Source organism: Echiichthys vipera (assembly GCF_963691815.1).
Source record: "Echiichthys vipera genome assembly, chromosome: X".
In the NCBI taxonomy this organism is placed as follows: Eukaryota; Metazoa; Chordata; class Actinopteri; order Perciformes; family Trachinidae; genus Echiichthys; species Echiichthys vipera.
In genome coordinates, this window is record NC_139825.1 from 34,945,042 (window position 1) to 34,961,536 (window position 16,495).

The 16,495-nt window shown below is 42.8% G+C and overlaps 1 protein-coding gene across 6 annotated transcripts in view; it reads right to left on the reverse strand.

Annotated features, from left to right (window-relative positions):
* Positions 1-4,345: 4,345 nt before the first annotated feature.
* Positions 4,346-16,495, reverse strand: part of LOC310965423 (paxillin-like) — a 28,247-nt gene continuing 16,097 nt past the window's right edge. The window contains exons 3-14 of one of the 6 annotated variants that reach the window (XM_083939013.1): positions 16,355-16,440; positions 15,870-16,009; positions 15,490-15,682; positions 15,209-15,356; positions 12,763-14,076; positions 11,570-11,839; positions 10,960-11,286; positions 9,539-9,697; positions 8,776-8,949; positions 7,348-7,429; positions 7,075-7,223; positions 4,346-6,984 (exon numbers count right to left, since the gene is read on the reverse strand). In XM_083939013.1, coding sequence (XP_083795139.1) covers positions 6,718-6,984; positions 7,075-7,223; positions 7,348-7,429; positions 8,776-8,949; positions 9,539-9,697; positions 10,960-11,286; positions 11,570-11,839; positions 12,763-14,076; positions 15,209-15,356; positions 15,490-15,682; positions 15,870-16,009; positions 16,355-16,440 — 3,309 coding nt within the window. In that variant the 3' untranslated portion in view covers positions 4,346-6,717. The other 5 variants (XM_083939012.1, XM_083939016.1, XM_083939015.1 and 2 more) reach the window with 5 other exon arrangements.

The window sequence follows — 16,495 nt, forward strand, 5'->3', positions numbered from 1 at the left end:
TGTTTTTTTAATGATGATAGAAAGTTGCTTTATTTATGCATAGTGTTCTTCTTTAGTGGTGAGTAATCACAGAGTTTGACGCACATTACTGCCATCTACCCATGAGTGTGTTGTCTTCCAACAAATGCATAACCGCAATGCATTGTGGGTGATATCCACCTCTGGAGTGACCATCGTTGTTCACTCGATCACTCAGCCCTCTGAGGGTCGATCTCACCAAGTTACTTTCACTTTTTCAGGTATTGACTCTTGGAGCGACCCTTAAGATGGAGGTGGGGATTCCCCCGAGGGCAAGTGGCGTAAGGAAGTGGACGAGGGCTTGTTGAACCACTATTGGGACGCAGCTCAAGAATTCCTTAACCGTGTCAACTTTAACCAACGTGATGTTTCCTCGTTTCGCACCGGGCGAATGATGCTAACACCGTTGTTAGCCGACTAACGATGGCACAGCCGGCTCTACAGCTCCCGGCAGAGGTCTGGAACCACGTCTTTGGGTACCTTGTAGCTTTTATCCTGTGTGTCTGTATCATTCATGCCTCATCATTGCAGGTAACTAATTCAACTCCATGTTTGCCACCATAATTATTATCATTGCCATGTTCTGTCACTCTAGCTGTGCCTGTTTCTTGCTGTTCTGCTGTATTAACTGCCCTAACTAAGTCGTAGTCACATTGCTTTAGCTATCACTATAGTGACTGATACCTTTGCGGTTGCTTGCATCTCTGGAAGTGTGTCTGTCCGTCTGTCTGTCTGTCTTTGTGTCTGCCTTTGTCTCTCTCTGTACATCTGTTTGTCTTGTCTCTCTTTCTCTCTCCTTTTCTTCCTCCCCAACCGGTCAGGACAGATTTCCGTCCTCCACAGAGCTGGGTCTGTCTGACACCCTGCCTGTTAAAGGGAAGGTTTTCGTTGCCACTGTACTCTACGGGGGAATTGTTGGGTCTATGTGAATCATAAATAAGTCAGAGTGTGGTCTATACTTACTCTGTAAAGTGTCCTGGGATAACTTTTGTTATGACTTGGCACTTTAAATAAAATTTAATTAAATTTGATCATCCAAACTAATGTTGTTAGCAGGGGCTTAGATTAGAGCTGTGTTCAAAACCATTCCCTCATTCACTCACTCTTGATTCCCTATGTAGTGTTTATTAAATACTGCACTAATGACCAAACGAAATTTTGGATACTACACTGTCATTTTCTGACATAACATTGTGTCAGTAGATGCGCCGGATATATATGTGACAGAAGCGGGTGCGTCCAGCATCATGTAAACAACAGAGCTGTAAAGATAATTTAATACAGTATTTACAGTGTTTACAGTGTTTAGGGTAGTAACAGTTGTTACTGTATTTACAGTAGCAACAGTTGTGCATTGTGGGTGATTTCCACCTCTGGAGTGACCATCGTTGTTCACTCGATCACTCAGCCCTCTGAGGGTCATCTCACCAAGTTACTTTCACTTTTTCAGGTATTGACTCTTGGAACGACTCTTAAGATGGAGGTGGGCATTCCCCGAGGGCAAGTGGCGTAAGGAAGTGGACAAGGGCGTGTTGAACCACTATTGGGACGCAGCTCAAGAATTCCTTAACCGTGTCAACTTTAACCAACGTGAAGTGTCCTCGTCTTGCACCGGGCGAATTATGGTAACACCGATGTTAGCCGACTAACGATGGCACAGCCGGCTCTACAGCTCCCGGCAGAGGTCTGGAACCACGTCTTTGGGTACCTGTCAGCGGCGGACAAGTTTAGTGTCCGGGCATCCTGCAAATATTTCAAAAAACTCGTCGACCACGGTTCTCTTTGGAAAGACTGGTCAGTGGTTCTGGGTTTTCAAAATGGCAAATACAACAGTGGGTTTTGGGCCACTCTGCGCCGTAGAAAAGTCACCAGTGCGGTGGTGAGGAGCACCAAAGCTAAGGACTGGAAGCGGCTCGCTTTGTCCCTTCCTGCTCTGACTACAGTTCTGTTGGACCAAAGCACCCATGCCAGCCTTGACTGTTTAAAGGACTTCGCACATTTGAAGCGTTTGGCCATTAGAAGCTGCCACACTTCTCTTTTTCTAAATGCTTCCACGGTCTGTCAACCCCAGCAACTGACTCACCTCAGCATGTGTAATGTTACTTTCCCCACGACAGCGATGAGTGGGTTCATTTCTGCTGTCTCCCAGTTCACAAATCTCACATCGCTGGTGTGTCATCAGATGAGAATCTTTGAGGAAACAATTTGGATAGTTCACTCAATACTTGACTGCCTGCCTAAGCTTAAGCACCTGTCATTGTGCAATGAGCACACACTCTGGGCCTTTCACAATATCTCCAGGCCTAGCCCAGGGCCCCTAGGAGGACCTGGATCCCCAGTCTTGTCAAGTTTTGAACTCATCGACTGCTTCAATCATTCGTTACCAGAAGATGCAATGAGGCTGATGCCTAACCTGAAGAGTCTGGCCGTTTTCTATAAACACCCACATCTGCCAGAAGGATGGCCACCACCGGATAGTCGTCCCTTGAAAACATGGCTGAGTGACCTCCCTCAACTGTCAACCCTGGTCCTGGTGAAGGGCCCGCCTGTAAAGAAGTATGTCACCTCCATTCCAGCCACAGTGACCAGCCTCACACTGTGTGTTGCAGGAATGTCCTCAGAGGACATGGCAGCTGTGTCAGTGCAGGTACCACATCTCCTGCACCTTCACATAGACCCCTGGCCCTCACATCTGGGAGCTCACACAGCTCAGATCCCGAAACTTTTTCCGAAGCTCAAAAGTCTCACGCTTCGCCATGAACACGTACCAGAGAAAGACTTCTTGCACCTTCACCAGCTGCAGGATCTGGAACATTTGGAGATTCTGGATAGCCTCCCACACCTCTCTGAGCTCACTTTCAAACTCCGAGCTCTCACAAAGCACAGACTTCAGGTCACAACCTCTCCTAGCAGGAGAGACGTGTTGACTTGTCCTTGTGTTAGTAAGGAGTATTGAATCCCTGTCTGTTAGCAGGCCAGGGGGGAAGGGGGCTGTTGCACAAAGGCAGAATTAAGGCATCTGGGATACAGTACTTATTCTTCCACCACTTCTTCCATATTTATGCAGCGGTGGAAGAAGAAGTACTCAGCTTTACTTAAGTAAAAGTAGTAATACAAAACTATAGAAGTACTCTATTACAAGTAACTATATATGGCACTATATATCGTAACTACATTCAAAACGTTACTTAGTAAAAGTACAAAATGCATCAAAATGTACTTTAAGTACAAAAAGTAAAAGGAGTTATTATGCAGAATGGCCCATTTCAGAATATTATAATTATGAATAGATTAATGTTAATATCACTTGAATATTGCAGATAAAGGAGGGTAATGCACTACTGTGTAGCTTAATCTATAACAATATATGGTATTTAATTTGTTGATAATATTTAGTAATTATAATCTGAATCTGTAAAATAACAAAAGTTACCAAATGAATGTAGTGGAGTAAAAGTTCAATATTTCCTCTGTAATGTAGTGGAGTAGAACTATAAAGTAGCATAAAATGTAATAACTCAAGTACCTCAAAATTTTACTTAAGTAAATGTACTTAGTTACTTTCAACCACTGCATGGAAAGTAACTAACACACACACAGACAAACACATACACACAATGTATCCCTGGTACTTTCATGGCTAATACAAATTGAATTTAATTAGGCTAAACGATCATGGAATAGTTGTGAAACCTGATTTGTGATTGGAGTGACAGCTGACTGAACAGATAAAGCAGCAGGATTAATCTAGCCTGGCTGTTAGCCTAACAGCACAGAATAAATATCCATGGTAATATAGGTGCCGTCATGCAACCGGATCATGTATAAAGTAAGGCAGGATAACCAGAATATCCCGGCTTAATCCCTTATCTAGGTTTCGTGCAACAGCCCTCTGTTAGATTGTTGACATGTTGTTGTGTGAACCTGTCAGGATCAAATAAATGTCTGTGGTTTTTCACAAGAATCTACAAAATCACAAGTATGTTCAAGAAAGCACCCCTTTATTTTAAAAGGTTGTGAATGAACATACTAAACCTTTTTTTTGGCAAATGTCTGATTTTTTACCTTTTTTTAAAATAGCCCGCTAGTAAGGGGTTGGCATTTATTTTCTTATGCATCACACTCAGGTAATATCTCCTGTTCTTTTCACTCATAACTGAAATTCATGTCAAGTATTTGCTACAATTTTACAAAAAAAACAAACATCATTAATTCCACTTTGTTTTTACAATTTGTGATAATCTTGTGTCAAATATGTAGTTTAATTCACACTGAACAGTAAAAGGTTTGGGTGAAGCCACAAAATCACTTTTCAGACAAAACAATGCCAGAAATAAAGTATTTTTATTATTTTCAGCAGTTATAATAATCAGTCAGTAATCAGGACTCTCATGGGCTTACACCCCACCCACACAAAGAGCCAGTAAAATGTGTGGCTCCTGAGAAAATTCACGTTTTAAAAGATCACATGAATGTCTCTGTTTACAAAGTTCACTTAATCTCAGTAACAGTAAAAGGCTTTGATTTTTTTTTCATTAATTCTTTGTCAAGCAAAAACTATAAGGCAATATACTGTAAGCAGATAAATATACATGGGGCAAAATTAACTTAGAATTCCTTTTCATTTTCCCCCCTTCTACTTTCTGTAAATGTGAATTAGCTACAAGTGTACACTATTACTGTCTGCTAAACAACTCTATACAGATGCTTTCTCCTTGGCTCGTCTATTACAGTGTAAACTTTTGGGCGTTCAGAGTTTAAATCGCACCACAGCAGATGACGCCTCTCCCAGAGCTCAGCCCATAAAGAGTCAAATCACAGGAAAGGTTGAGAACTCCACAGTGTATAAGACCTTATTGCATTGACACATTTGGCACAAGAGCAAACATATTTTCAAAGTAAAAACAATCTGACTGTGGCATACTGCGTATTCACAAGGTGCACACACAGTGATCAAAATGAAGCGGCATTGTCCCCGAAACAAAAAGTCACACATTGTCTCACGTGGCAAAACAGAGCTAAGAGTAAGATAAAGATTAAATGAGTCATATAAATGTTGCTAGAGGCCTGGCCCTGGCTCGGTGTTGTACTCTGATTCCTGACCAGCTAACACCAACATCCAGCCTTCATCAGTGAACCAAGTGCTGGTATCAACTCAGACAGCAGGATGATAGTTCATGACTCACAATGAAAATAATAAAGCTGCGTTCCTTGGAAGTCTGACACACTGGAATCAAAGCTGGTACGTATTTTGTGTGAGAGAACAGGGTAAACTATTGTTAAGCTTACATGCCAACAGAGCCAGCTCTTTGCATATCAGTATGAGCCCAAACAGCTAAAAATATATATTTTCATCAAAACGGTGACAAAACACAGTTCTGTCACAAAATCGATCATATCACAGGTATACAAATTTAGATTCTGATTGTAACAGCGACTGGCAGCTAGTGCTAAGAAAACTGTAAAAGAAAGCATGCTTCTAATCCAAATGCACAACCATATTTGAAATCCTGAACCAGCCTTAATAGATTTAATACAGTGACAAATTCACAACCGCAGGAATAGTAAACTATGGAAAGGATGTTGAACTGAAGCGTAATTTATTCTGAATGAAATTATTTTGAATGTATTCTGTGTGGGTACATGCAGCAGGAAAATCTTTGTTTTAGCTTGTTTCAAATTACAGCATAAATTCAACATTAATAACCATAGTACGTAAATTGTTCTTATATAATGGCCTATTTTTTGTCATCAGTCGCAGCCATTTTATGTAGATGACACAACACACACTTTGCAGTAGGAAAGTAAAAACAAACGTTGATCCAGGGAAAAACGTTCATACGGTTGACCATATGTTTGATATTACCCCAAAGGAAAAAAATTAATTCAAGAGCACAAATGTGAGCGTAATGTATGTTAAAACTGAGAAAACATCTGGGTTCATTTTCATAGTAAAACAGTAGAAAAATAAGGGCTCGCTAGTATCTGTAAAATGCACCTTAAGACGGTCTCATCAAGAGATCTGTGGCTGGAGTGTGCAAAGAGTTCTAACTGGTATTTTAAAGAAGTGATTAAGAAGAAATAGGAGTTCAGTGTGTGTGTGTCTGTGTGCATGTACACATGGAGTCTTTACATGGCACCTCGACAGTTTCCAAAGCTAGAAAAATACATCTTTTTCCGTGATTATTCCGACACTCATTGGCTGAGCACTATGTATTCAACACTCAACGTATTCTAAAACTGCTTAAGTCAACTCTCCATGGTCCATGCAATCAAGGAGCTCGTATCTGCATAAATCCACCATAGGGTGCAAATCACTTAGAAATGAGAGCTGTGAGGATGTCTTAATTTGAGGTCTATATGTACACACGCACAAGGGGAATTTAGCATATTTTTCATTCTGCGAGCAAGTGGAAAACTCTAAATAAAAATCTCTTTGGGCTCTGTTGAAAATGTTTTCAGCAAAAGAGTGAAATACCAAGCCTGAGAGGTTGGACAGCCAGGAAAGTCCCTTCAATGTCGAGGGTCAATAGTCAGGGACATTTCTCACCCTTATTATGTGATCCACCAGCGCGCCAACGCCCTCATCCTCAAAAAACCCTCCACTGACTTATACATGCTAGACTTGCGAGTGCACTCACATTCATATGTGCATTCAGACATGTAAATAAATGTGTAAACGCGCCACACACACAAAGTCTAACTGAAGAGTTTAACAAAGCAGCCTTGGCAGTAGGGCTTGTCGTTCTGCTCCTTGAAGGTGCCTTTGTTAAGCTGCTTGAGACAGAAAGCGCACACAAAGTGCTCTGGGTGGAACTTTTTCCCCATGGCTGTGATGCAACGGCCGGTGATGGGCTTCTGGCATCCGGAGCACAGCGAGCCGCGTCTCTCGTGGTAATGTGCCTCACAGTATGGTTGGCCATCGTGGTCAAAGAAGCTGCCATTTATGAATGGCGTGAAGCACTCCTGGAAAATGAGAACAGAAGATGTAGAAGTTATGACAATGGATTGACATAAATAGGGCCAAATTCATTGCAGATATCTCTAGTGGCTCACCCTGCAGACGAAGCACTCGGGGTGCCAGAGTGAGTTGAGAGCAGAGATGTAGTTCTCCAGGATGGCACGGGCACAGCCGCCACATTTAGGGGCAAACATGTCAAAGTAGTCCTTTCTGCAGAACGCCTTTCCATCCTTCTCATGGAAACCTAGAGGGCAGCAAAGACACACAGTGACTCACTCTGTAGGCTTCTTTGATATTGAAAATTCAACATTTTCTCTTTTTTCTACACAAGCCAGGTGTTGAGTTATTAATTGATGAGCAGTTGGTACCTTCCGGTCCAAAAAAGGCTCCACACTGGGCACAGAAGAAGTGCTCTGGATGCCAAGTCTTGTCCAAAGCAGTCACTACTCTCTGGGAAAGAAAGGAGAACCAAATGATCAATTATCCAATTGCTGCTAAAAGGTGTGACACATTAACAATCGGGGGAAAAAAGGTGGTTCCTCATGTTGCTCTGCAAGAACGCCAACATACAGATTCATCAGAGCCAGAGGCCAGGAGAGGGCGGGCAAAGTTCACAGAGGCAGTGTGGGAGGGGCTGGAAGGCTATCACTGTTACATCACGTTTTCCAGGCCTCATTTCTCAGCAGCTTTAACTGGAAGCATATTCATACTGTCCATGTAACACAAGACTTTAAAACATCCACAGCTGCTAAGTTTTTGCAGCAGGGGAAGAATTACTCACTGTTAACTACATGTCAGAGCACAAGTGATTTTTGGCTTTGCCACCAGGGGGTGCAGTGTTAAAAAAACAAGGTTGTTTTTTGTAGGGAGGGCAATCTTTTACAGTCTATTTGTAAAGATAGATACACGTCAACTAAATTTAAAATATTAAATAAGGTACAAAACAATGCATGTAAATGAGGATCAACAAAGTTAAAATCAATAAATAAATTAAAAGGGTCCAAAATCATAAAACAATGAATCATGAATGAACCAAATAAAATACAAACATGTATTATTTAAAAAATGCGGAATTTGGGGGTTCACTCTTTCTGTAAAGAATACACTACCACCTCCAAATCTGGTAAAAACCCTAAAACAAAATTCTGAATGTAAACTATTGGAATTGGAAAATTGCTTACTAAAGGTCGACAGACAGAGAGACAGACAGTAAGGGAGGAGCAGTGAATAAGAAAACCTTGGTAACCTTGACTCATGCTGACCTTTCCCCAGGTTAATGTCCACTGTCCACTTCCAGTACCTCTGGCACTGTGTGTGTTGTGTGGGTGTGTGTGTGTGTGTGTGTGTGTGTAAGAACAAATGCTGAAAACACCCGCCGGGAGTGTGTCACTATGACGATAAGACTGAGTGCTGACAAGCGAGAGAAGAGTGTAACATACAGTGAGAAAGACACGAGATAGTCAGTCTGAATGCATAATGCAAATATGAGTCCCTTCACTTCCAATGCCTCAAGGATTGTGTGTGTGTGTGTTGTGTTTATGTGTGTGTGTGTGTGTGCATGCGTGCGTGTCCAACACTTCTTGAGAAACAAAGGCAATTTCTGACGTGTAGTGATTTTTCCAGTAAGGCCTTAATCCATTAAATTACGAATAAATAAATCATTCAATCAATATCATTATCCACACATCCATGGTATGTAGCTAATGTATGTGTGTGTGTGTGTGTGTGTGTGTGTGTGTGTGTGTGTGTGTGTGTGTGTGTGTGTGTGTGTGTGTGTTAATTCATGTATTACTAACATCCAGTATGGGTCCATTACAGTAGTGGCAGCGCGGGGAGAACAGGCTGTGGTAGTCTTTCTCACAGTAAGGCTGCCCCTCACGCTCAAAGAAGTTCCTGGAGCCTATCTCCTCCTGGCAGTGGGTGCACACAAAGTGCTCGGGGTGCCATGTTCTGCCCATGGCAGTCACCACCTGGTGTGGGGAGAAACAGCGCATTAAACTGAAATGAGCCTATAAGGGAACGACCTGGCTCAGCAGAGAAAATCATTGCAGCCTTGCATGCAAGAAGCAAACAGCAGCAGATGCAGATCTCATAACTCCATGTTTAAAAAAATGAAGAATGATACATTATATATTCAAAACAATCCCAGTCCATTTCACTTGGATCACTATTCATAGACTAGAATGTGTTTAGAACTGTTTTAAACAGGAGTCTCAAAGTAAGTAAGTAAATGTAATAAAACAGAATAAAAGATTAAAGTTTAATAATGGTCGACTTATTGCCAATTAAATAAGAGATCAACGCAGTCTGAGATATGTGGAACGTGAGCAAACACTGTGAAACCCATCCAACTTTGGAAAATACATCTGCAGTGCAATCTTCTTTTCATTACATTCTTAACATCAGATGATGATGTTTTATAAGCCTGTTCAATCTTATAAATGTTGTTTGTGTGCATATACCACAAGAATCATGTGCGTACATGTTTTCAGTGCGTGCACCAACTGAAGACTTCAATGTGTATGGACTTGTGTGTGTATGACTCAGGGTTATCATCACCTGCCCAACAATCGGTTTCTTGCAGGCTCCGCAGACACCTTTAGCCACCGTCTGGACTCCGAGTCTGTTGAGGTCCGACTGCAGGCTTCCCAGCATGTTGTCCAGCTTGTTGGCTGGTTTGGGGGGACCGGTGGGAGAAGTATTTCCCTGGGACTGGATCTGATGGAGATGAGAGACCAAAGTGACTTCATGTTCTGATAATTTTTTGCACTTACCTCAACGTCAGACTGATTACATAATGTTGTCAACCTTATATAATTGTTTCATGGAACTGCCTTTCTAACTGTTCGTTACAATAGTCCCTCTCTGGATTGATGGTAGTGCAACAGGGTTGGGCAAGTGGACGAACAAAATCGTAATTTGCTGAGTACATCATTTGGGGTCATTTTGTTTTTCCAATATAATAGCCTGCGTCTAAAGAACGGGTGAGAGCCGCTGCTCAGCGGGTAAAGGCAGAGAGAGTCGTTTGTTGCCGGTTGTTGGGCTGACAGTGGCTAGATGCAAAATTTTAATATAATCGCTGACCCCAAAGTGACCAATGAGATGGCGGTTAGCTGTCTCCTCTTACTGGTAGACGGAGAGAAAATACCAAGACAAGCGATGGACATGTATATCTCTATGTTCTCATCACCCCTAATTTATGTTTAATGAATATCTAATAGCAATAGTTTGTGTGTGTGTTTGTGTGTGTGTGTGTGTGTGTGTGTGAATGTGTGTCTGACTACTGTAATGTAAGCAAACACAGACCTTTGCAGATGGTGTGGTTATTGGAGCTTCATGACTAACATTCCACTGAGTGAGAAAATAGCATCTCTGCTCCATGTTTTCTCTCTCTTGCACACAAATAAAATAGCCTGGCTCTGCTATATTCTAGCACTCATATCCATCTCCTGCTCTACAAGTCTTCACCAAAACTACATCAATAAATACACTATGGATTCTAAAAGAGTGGACTGTACATTCAACTGTGGCATTCAACTTCAACATGCTAACCTAGTGGGACCTGTTGACGGAAGTCCTGTGGGGAGCTGCTATAATTGTGTTGGTAACTGTGCTGTCATGTGGCAGATTAGGTTTCAGTTGCACTGCAAGCCTATCATTCCATTAAACTCTCCGCTCCAATCTGAACACACAGCTCTTGGCGCCGTCAGATGTCAGAATTAGAAAAGGGGCTCAGTCTCTTCTGCCTGAATGTCAGCACCCCTCATAACCTGGACTGACTTGATTTCAGACAAAGCTTTAAACAGGCTACCGGTTGGATACCAGGTGTCGAAAATGGAGCCAATGACCATACAAATGTAAAAGCTCAGATAAATACAGAAATGCATCTGCTTGGATTTGAACCAAACACACTCAAGTAAAACAACTCAAAGTTTAGAGGAAGGTCAGAGAAGAGAAAGATGAAGAAAGGTGATCCATGCCTGCATCGGTGGGAAGGTAGCGTCAAACTCAGTCTGACAACTCACTGATACAAAGACCTTGGGTGGCGGAGGTGGCGTTACAGGCTTTGGAGGGGGACTAGGTGACGGAGGGGGGTGAACAGGGGGAGGCGTGGGCTCCCTAGGGGAAGGAGTAGGTTCCTTGCGGGGAGATGGGGTAGATTCTCGAGGAGGGGGAGGGGTCGGAGGGGGGGGAGGTAGTGGTGGGGGAGTCTGCTTCACTGGGGGTGGCTTTTTGGGTGCTGGGGGGGATTGTGGAGGGGGGAGGATTTTTCTCTGTGGGGCAGGTGATTCTGGAGGGATGATGATCTGGGGGAAAGAAGGAAACAGCAAAGAGAGGAGGGCAAACACATAACACAAGAGAGACAGGGGTCAGGAATGAGGGAAAAAATAGAAGCAAACTGAACTGTTTAAAGTAAATGCCAAACACAATTTTTATTGCAATGTGATGAAAAATCATATATATTATTTATGGCTCATAGGCTAAACACAAGCTAAACCTCCAGAGGTACATATAATTTCCAACAAGATGATCTGATCTTAACATGGCACTGAATAGCACCGACTCCTGCTGTGTGCTTCTAATGTCTACCTTATCCACAGATGGCTGGACCCTTTCTTCCCGTGTTCGCTGTGGATTGGACATGACGATGACTCCTTCTGTCATCCAATCGTCTGGCTGTTGTTTACGCTTGCGCTCCACTCGGCCGATTCCCAGCTTGCCCTGTAACTCCTCAATGAGCCGGTCTTGCGAGTTGCTCTTATTCACAATGACCGGCCCCATTTTACGTCGCAACATTCCCTCCCTGAACATTGGGTGCACGTTGGAGGTCTCTTTGGTGCGGCGGATAACAGACTTGAGCTGGAGAGTAGATGATATAAGGAGGTGTGGTTGTGCCATTCACCAGAAAGTCCATGTTGGATTACAAACACAAGCACGAAAGGCCCAGCACAGATGGGACATTCAAGTGGCAAAAATGCTCAGGCACTGGCTCCAGAACATAATTTTGAGTCAAGCACTCCTGTATACAATCAAATTTACCTACAGAAGTGAAGCACAGCCTTCCATTCCACTCAAATTCATTCTCTAACTTCAAGTCTACTTTATAAACTCCTCAGGTGGCACTCTGTGGCATGCTCGATAGCTGAAGTCAAGACAACACTTCTCTATCACAAAATGCTTGCACATAACTCTGCACGTGCCAAAGCGAGATGATAGAAGCAAAGTTTGTTCTTAAAGCGTATATGCATCTGCAAGAGAGAAAAATATCCACCCCATTCTCTTTGTATTGACACCATCAGTGATTAAAACACATTTTTCCATTGGTTGCGTAAAAATGGAAGGCCAGGCCCTGTGACTAACAAAGCAATGTCGACTCAAGCAAGTACGGGCGTGCGGATACATCCTTTTAGCAAAGCTATTGACATCAGCCACAAATAGTCTCTAAAGAAGGATTTCTCCCTCAAACCATTTTGCAATTGCTATGCAATGACAACACATGCATCACACCACATCGATGGAGGATTTTTTCTTCATCAAGACACTTTGTGTTTTTCTACTAATGCACGGCTCCTTGAGCATTTGCAGGAGCCACTCTCCCAAAATAAGCTCATATCAGCAACTACAGATACACACTGCTTGAACAATTATAGAACACAGCCATTCTTCCATTATTGTCAGAGATCATTAATATCTTAGCCCACATGGCAAACTAATAGAAAGACCACATTGGGTTCTTAAGCTGCCAACAGCTTATTTTGGGAGAGTCAAGTTGAGTGTCCTACTTGGCCAGAAGCAGATAGTCGCTCCACAGCAGAGGGCTGCTGTGTGGGCAGGTCCAGCGTCACATCTGGTGTCCCAGGGCAGGTGGAGGGGGTGTAACACTCATCCATCCAGCTGGACTCAGTCATGGGTGTCAGGGTTCCCTCTCGGCTGAAATCTGGGTAAATTCCGTCTTCCTCCTCCCAAAATCTGTCTTCATCTCCGGGAATAATGGAAGCAGGTGGCAGGTTCTCACTCGGTTGGGTGGAGTCGGGGGCTAAGAGTTTATCTAAAGCATCATCTAATAAAGGCTCCCGACATGGCCATGTTAAACCCTGCATTTTACTTCCCTGCTTTTCTGTAGGAGTGGAAGACAGGCTATTTGTTGGTACATTTGCAAGGGAAACTGGTGAAGCTCTGGGGCTGCTGGTGCCTGGAAGAGTGTAATTTTTTCTGACGACTGAAGCAGGACTCTTTGGAACCGTCACAGGACTTGAAAGCCTTGGGAGTATTACTGGGCAAGCCGTCGTTGGCAATGTTTCAGGACTAGAACTCTTTGGTACACCTGCTAAACTAGAGATGTTCGGAACTGGACTTGAAAGTCTTGGAATCGGCAGTGGACTAGCACTCTTGGGAACTGTTTCTGGACCGGCACTTTTTGGGACTGTTTTTGGGCTAGAGATATTAGGGACTGTCACTAGACTCACACTTTTTGGAACTGGACTCGAGAGCCTTGTGTCTGTGACTGGACTAGCAGTCTTGGCAGCTGCTTCTGGACTAGGACTTATAGGAATTGGATTGCATTTAAGATCAGGTGGAATAGGACTCTTGGCTCTAAGAGGATTGGGGTTCATAGACACAGTCACAGGACTAGGGCTCTTAGAAACAACTACTGGACTGAAACTCCTGGCAACGGGTACTGGACTAGGACTTTTTCCAACAGTAACTGGGCTCAAGTTCTTTCGAAGTAGACTTGAGACTGCACTGGCGTTGGTGATCGACATATGTGTAGTGCTGTTGACTTCAGTTTGACTAGGAAGCTTCATGGTACTAGAGATACTGAGGGTCTCCACATGAGAGATCTCAGAGTTGATGCTGCCAAGGCTCTTGGATGATGCAATGACTACAGAATCAGCTGAATATATTGGGGCTGAACAACCATCTTCATCTATATGGAGCTCCAATGGAAGAGGGGTACAGGAGGGAGTGGTGTAACTAGAAGGTACAAGAGTATCCATTGAACCAATATCAGGATTTATAGAGGGGGCATTATCTGGGGAATCAGCTACCAGTGAAGGGTCTTCAGCTTCCTGATTCAGAGACAACTGAGAACCAGACTGAATCAGGTGCAATGATGTAATGATCGCAATGTACAAACAAAGACAAGACATAACAGTGGTAGAGAGAAGAGAAAGAGAGCAGGAAAAACGCATTGAGAATGAAAGGAATGAACAGAAAAGTTGTCACACGCAAAAAGCCAAGCAGGGGCAGAGTTCACTCAATTGTCACTAAGTAACTGTGCCAAAAACTAAAAGATTAAACTTAAGATAAACTTTATTTCAGCTTATTTGAACAAATTAGGTCTTGATTGCTGTCCTCAGACATGCAGGTGGCAGGCAATCACTTGCTCGACAAAGTCTTGACAAAAGAAACCGTTGTAATCTTCACAAAGATAACATTCATTGCTGTGTGTTGATGGGTTTTAATGGGAAATCGTATCGATTGCATGAGGTTATATTGTCACTATAACTATGTTGTTTTTTGCTGTGTCAACCCCACAACTTCCTCTATGAATGTATGCATGCTTTCAACAAAATAGCACAACAAAATCTAAATGTCATCTAGCATATGATTTTACTTAATGTACATTTGAAATTAAAAGCTGGTTGTTGCCAAAACTGATCGAGGCCTAAAATATTTTGTTTGAATTATCAAGTGAAATCTGTAGAAACAGTAAAACGCAGAATATCTGTTCTAAGGACCCTTCGGCATTTCTATATAGGAACACTGCCAGCAGCAATCATTTGACATTACCCCACTCATATGGATAAGACACTGAATAAAACTAAGCAATGTTTGGGAAGGAGCGCTTCCTAGACTCACAATAAGTTAGTTTGAGGTGCTCTTTGGATCAGGATACATGTACCAAAGCCAAAAGAAAACTCCAAAGCACTCTCCTTCAACAGGGAGTCAAGAGTCGTCAGAGTTTGTTTTTAGGTTGACTATGCCACTACATTAAAGGCCTTTTGATTGTTTAAAAGAGAGGACCTTGGAGTTTTCTTTTGGCTTTGGTATTGAATACAATGAGTCTGATCCTAGATCCTAGTTTCTACAATTAATGTAACAGTCATGCAAATCCCTAAAGATCTGCAGCACAGTCCTAAACAGTTGCACATTGCCAAAAATAACCATCCTCCAACCAGTACGCAAACCCTCATGACCCAAAAATCTATCCGCCACCATACTCACATTGCTTTGGACTTTGAAGTCAGACAGGGAGGCCATTAGCTCATCCAGCTCTCGCGTGGCAGAGGAAGCAGACATTCTGGCTTGCTGCTGTGCTGGTGTTTCCTCTTGTCCATCTGTTTGTTCATCAGACACAGCCAATGGCGTGGGACTAAGGAAGGAAAAAGACACAATCTAAAACTAAATTCATGGCCGTTCCACATTAAATGTTCATGTCAAATTCTTGAGCAATAATTTAAACAGCTACAGCTATACAGCTATTTGCTTAATAACTTGTGGCTTACATGGGTGAGGGAACAGAACTTTCCAGTTCATCGAGAAGGCTCTCTACACTTGGTCGTACATCCTCTATGCCCCGAGCTGCTGCACTGCGTTTGGGCTTCTCCAATACAGGTGGAGCAGCCTTGCCCGCAGTAGAGACTCCATTCTCCTGAACGTGGTGGATGACACTGCTGGCGGGCAGTGGGGGAGCAGCTTCTTCTATTTAAAAAACATGCTGAATTAATTTCCTTCACAGATCCTCAGTGAATAGCTTTTCATATTGTAAACCGTCAAACATTAAAATACATCCCTGTGTTATATCACAAAAATGCCACATTAGGTAGTGAAATCCAAGAAGCATAAGACAGCATTTTATAAATTGTGAAGTAACCTTTTTGTGTACCTTCTGTGGGGAAGACAGGGGTGCTTTGCTGCACAGCGTTGAGCTCCAACAGCAGGCGGTCCAGCTCAGACAGGTTGCTGCCCAATGCTGAGTTCATGGCAACAGTTGATGACTCACTACTCTTCTGCTTATTAGGGAAACTGTACAGAGTAGAGACAAGAACCAATATTTATCCTCAACAGAGCTATGGACTGGGAGTGTTGCTATAGTTTGACCCTGGCATCACATTTGAGATTGTCTCTGCCTCACAGATGGGTCAAACTCCAAAAGGAGATTTCTAGCTAATGTTTTGTGTGTGTCCTAAATAGATTACACAGTTCATTACGTTCTCAAATTGAATGTCCTCCCTATATTAAGCCAAATATGGTAACGGTCTTTTACAAAAATCCGCCAAAAGGTTATCTATATTCACCAAGTGTTCCCAAGTAGTTATAGTGAGACTGTTTATATACTGTTGATACAATGAACATGATTCCAAGTTCTACCTGTATACGTGGTCCTCTTCACCAATGGGTGGAGTTGGACTGCTGCTATCTCTAGACCAGGGACTTCTCTGAGCTGAGCTGAAGGACTAAAGAGAAGAAGTAAAGTCACTAGAGTATTCTGAAGACCATGCAAACTTTTAT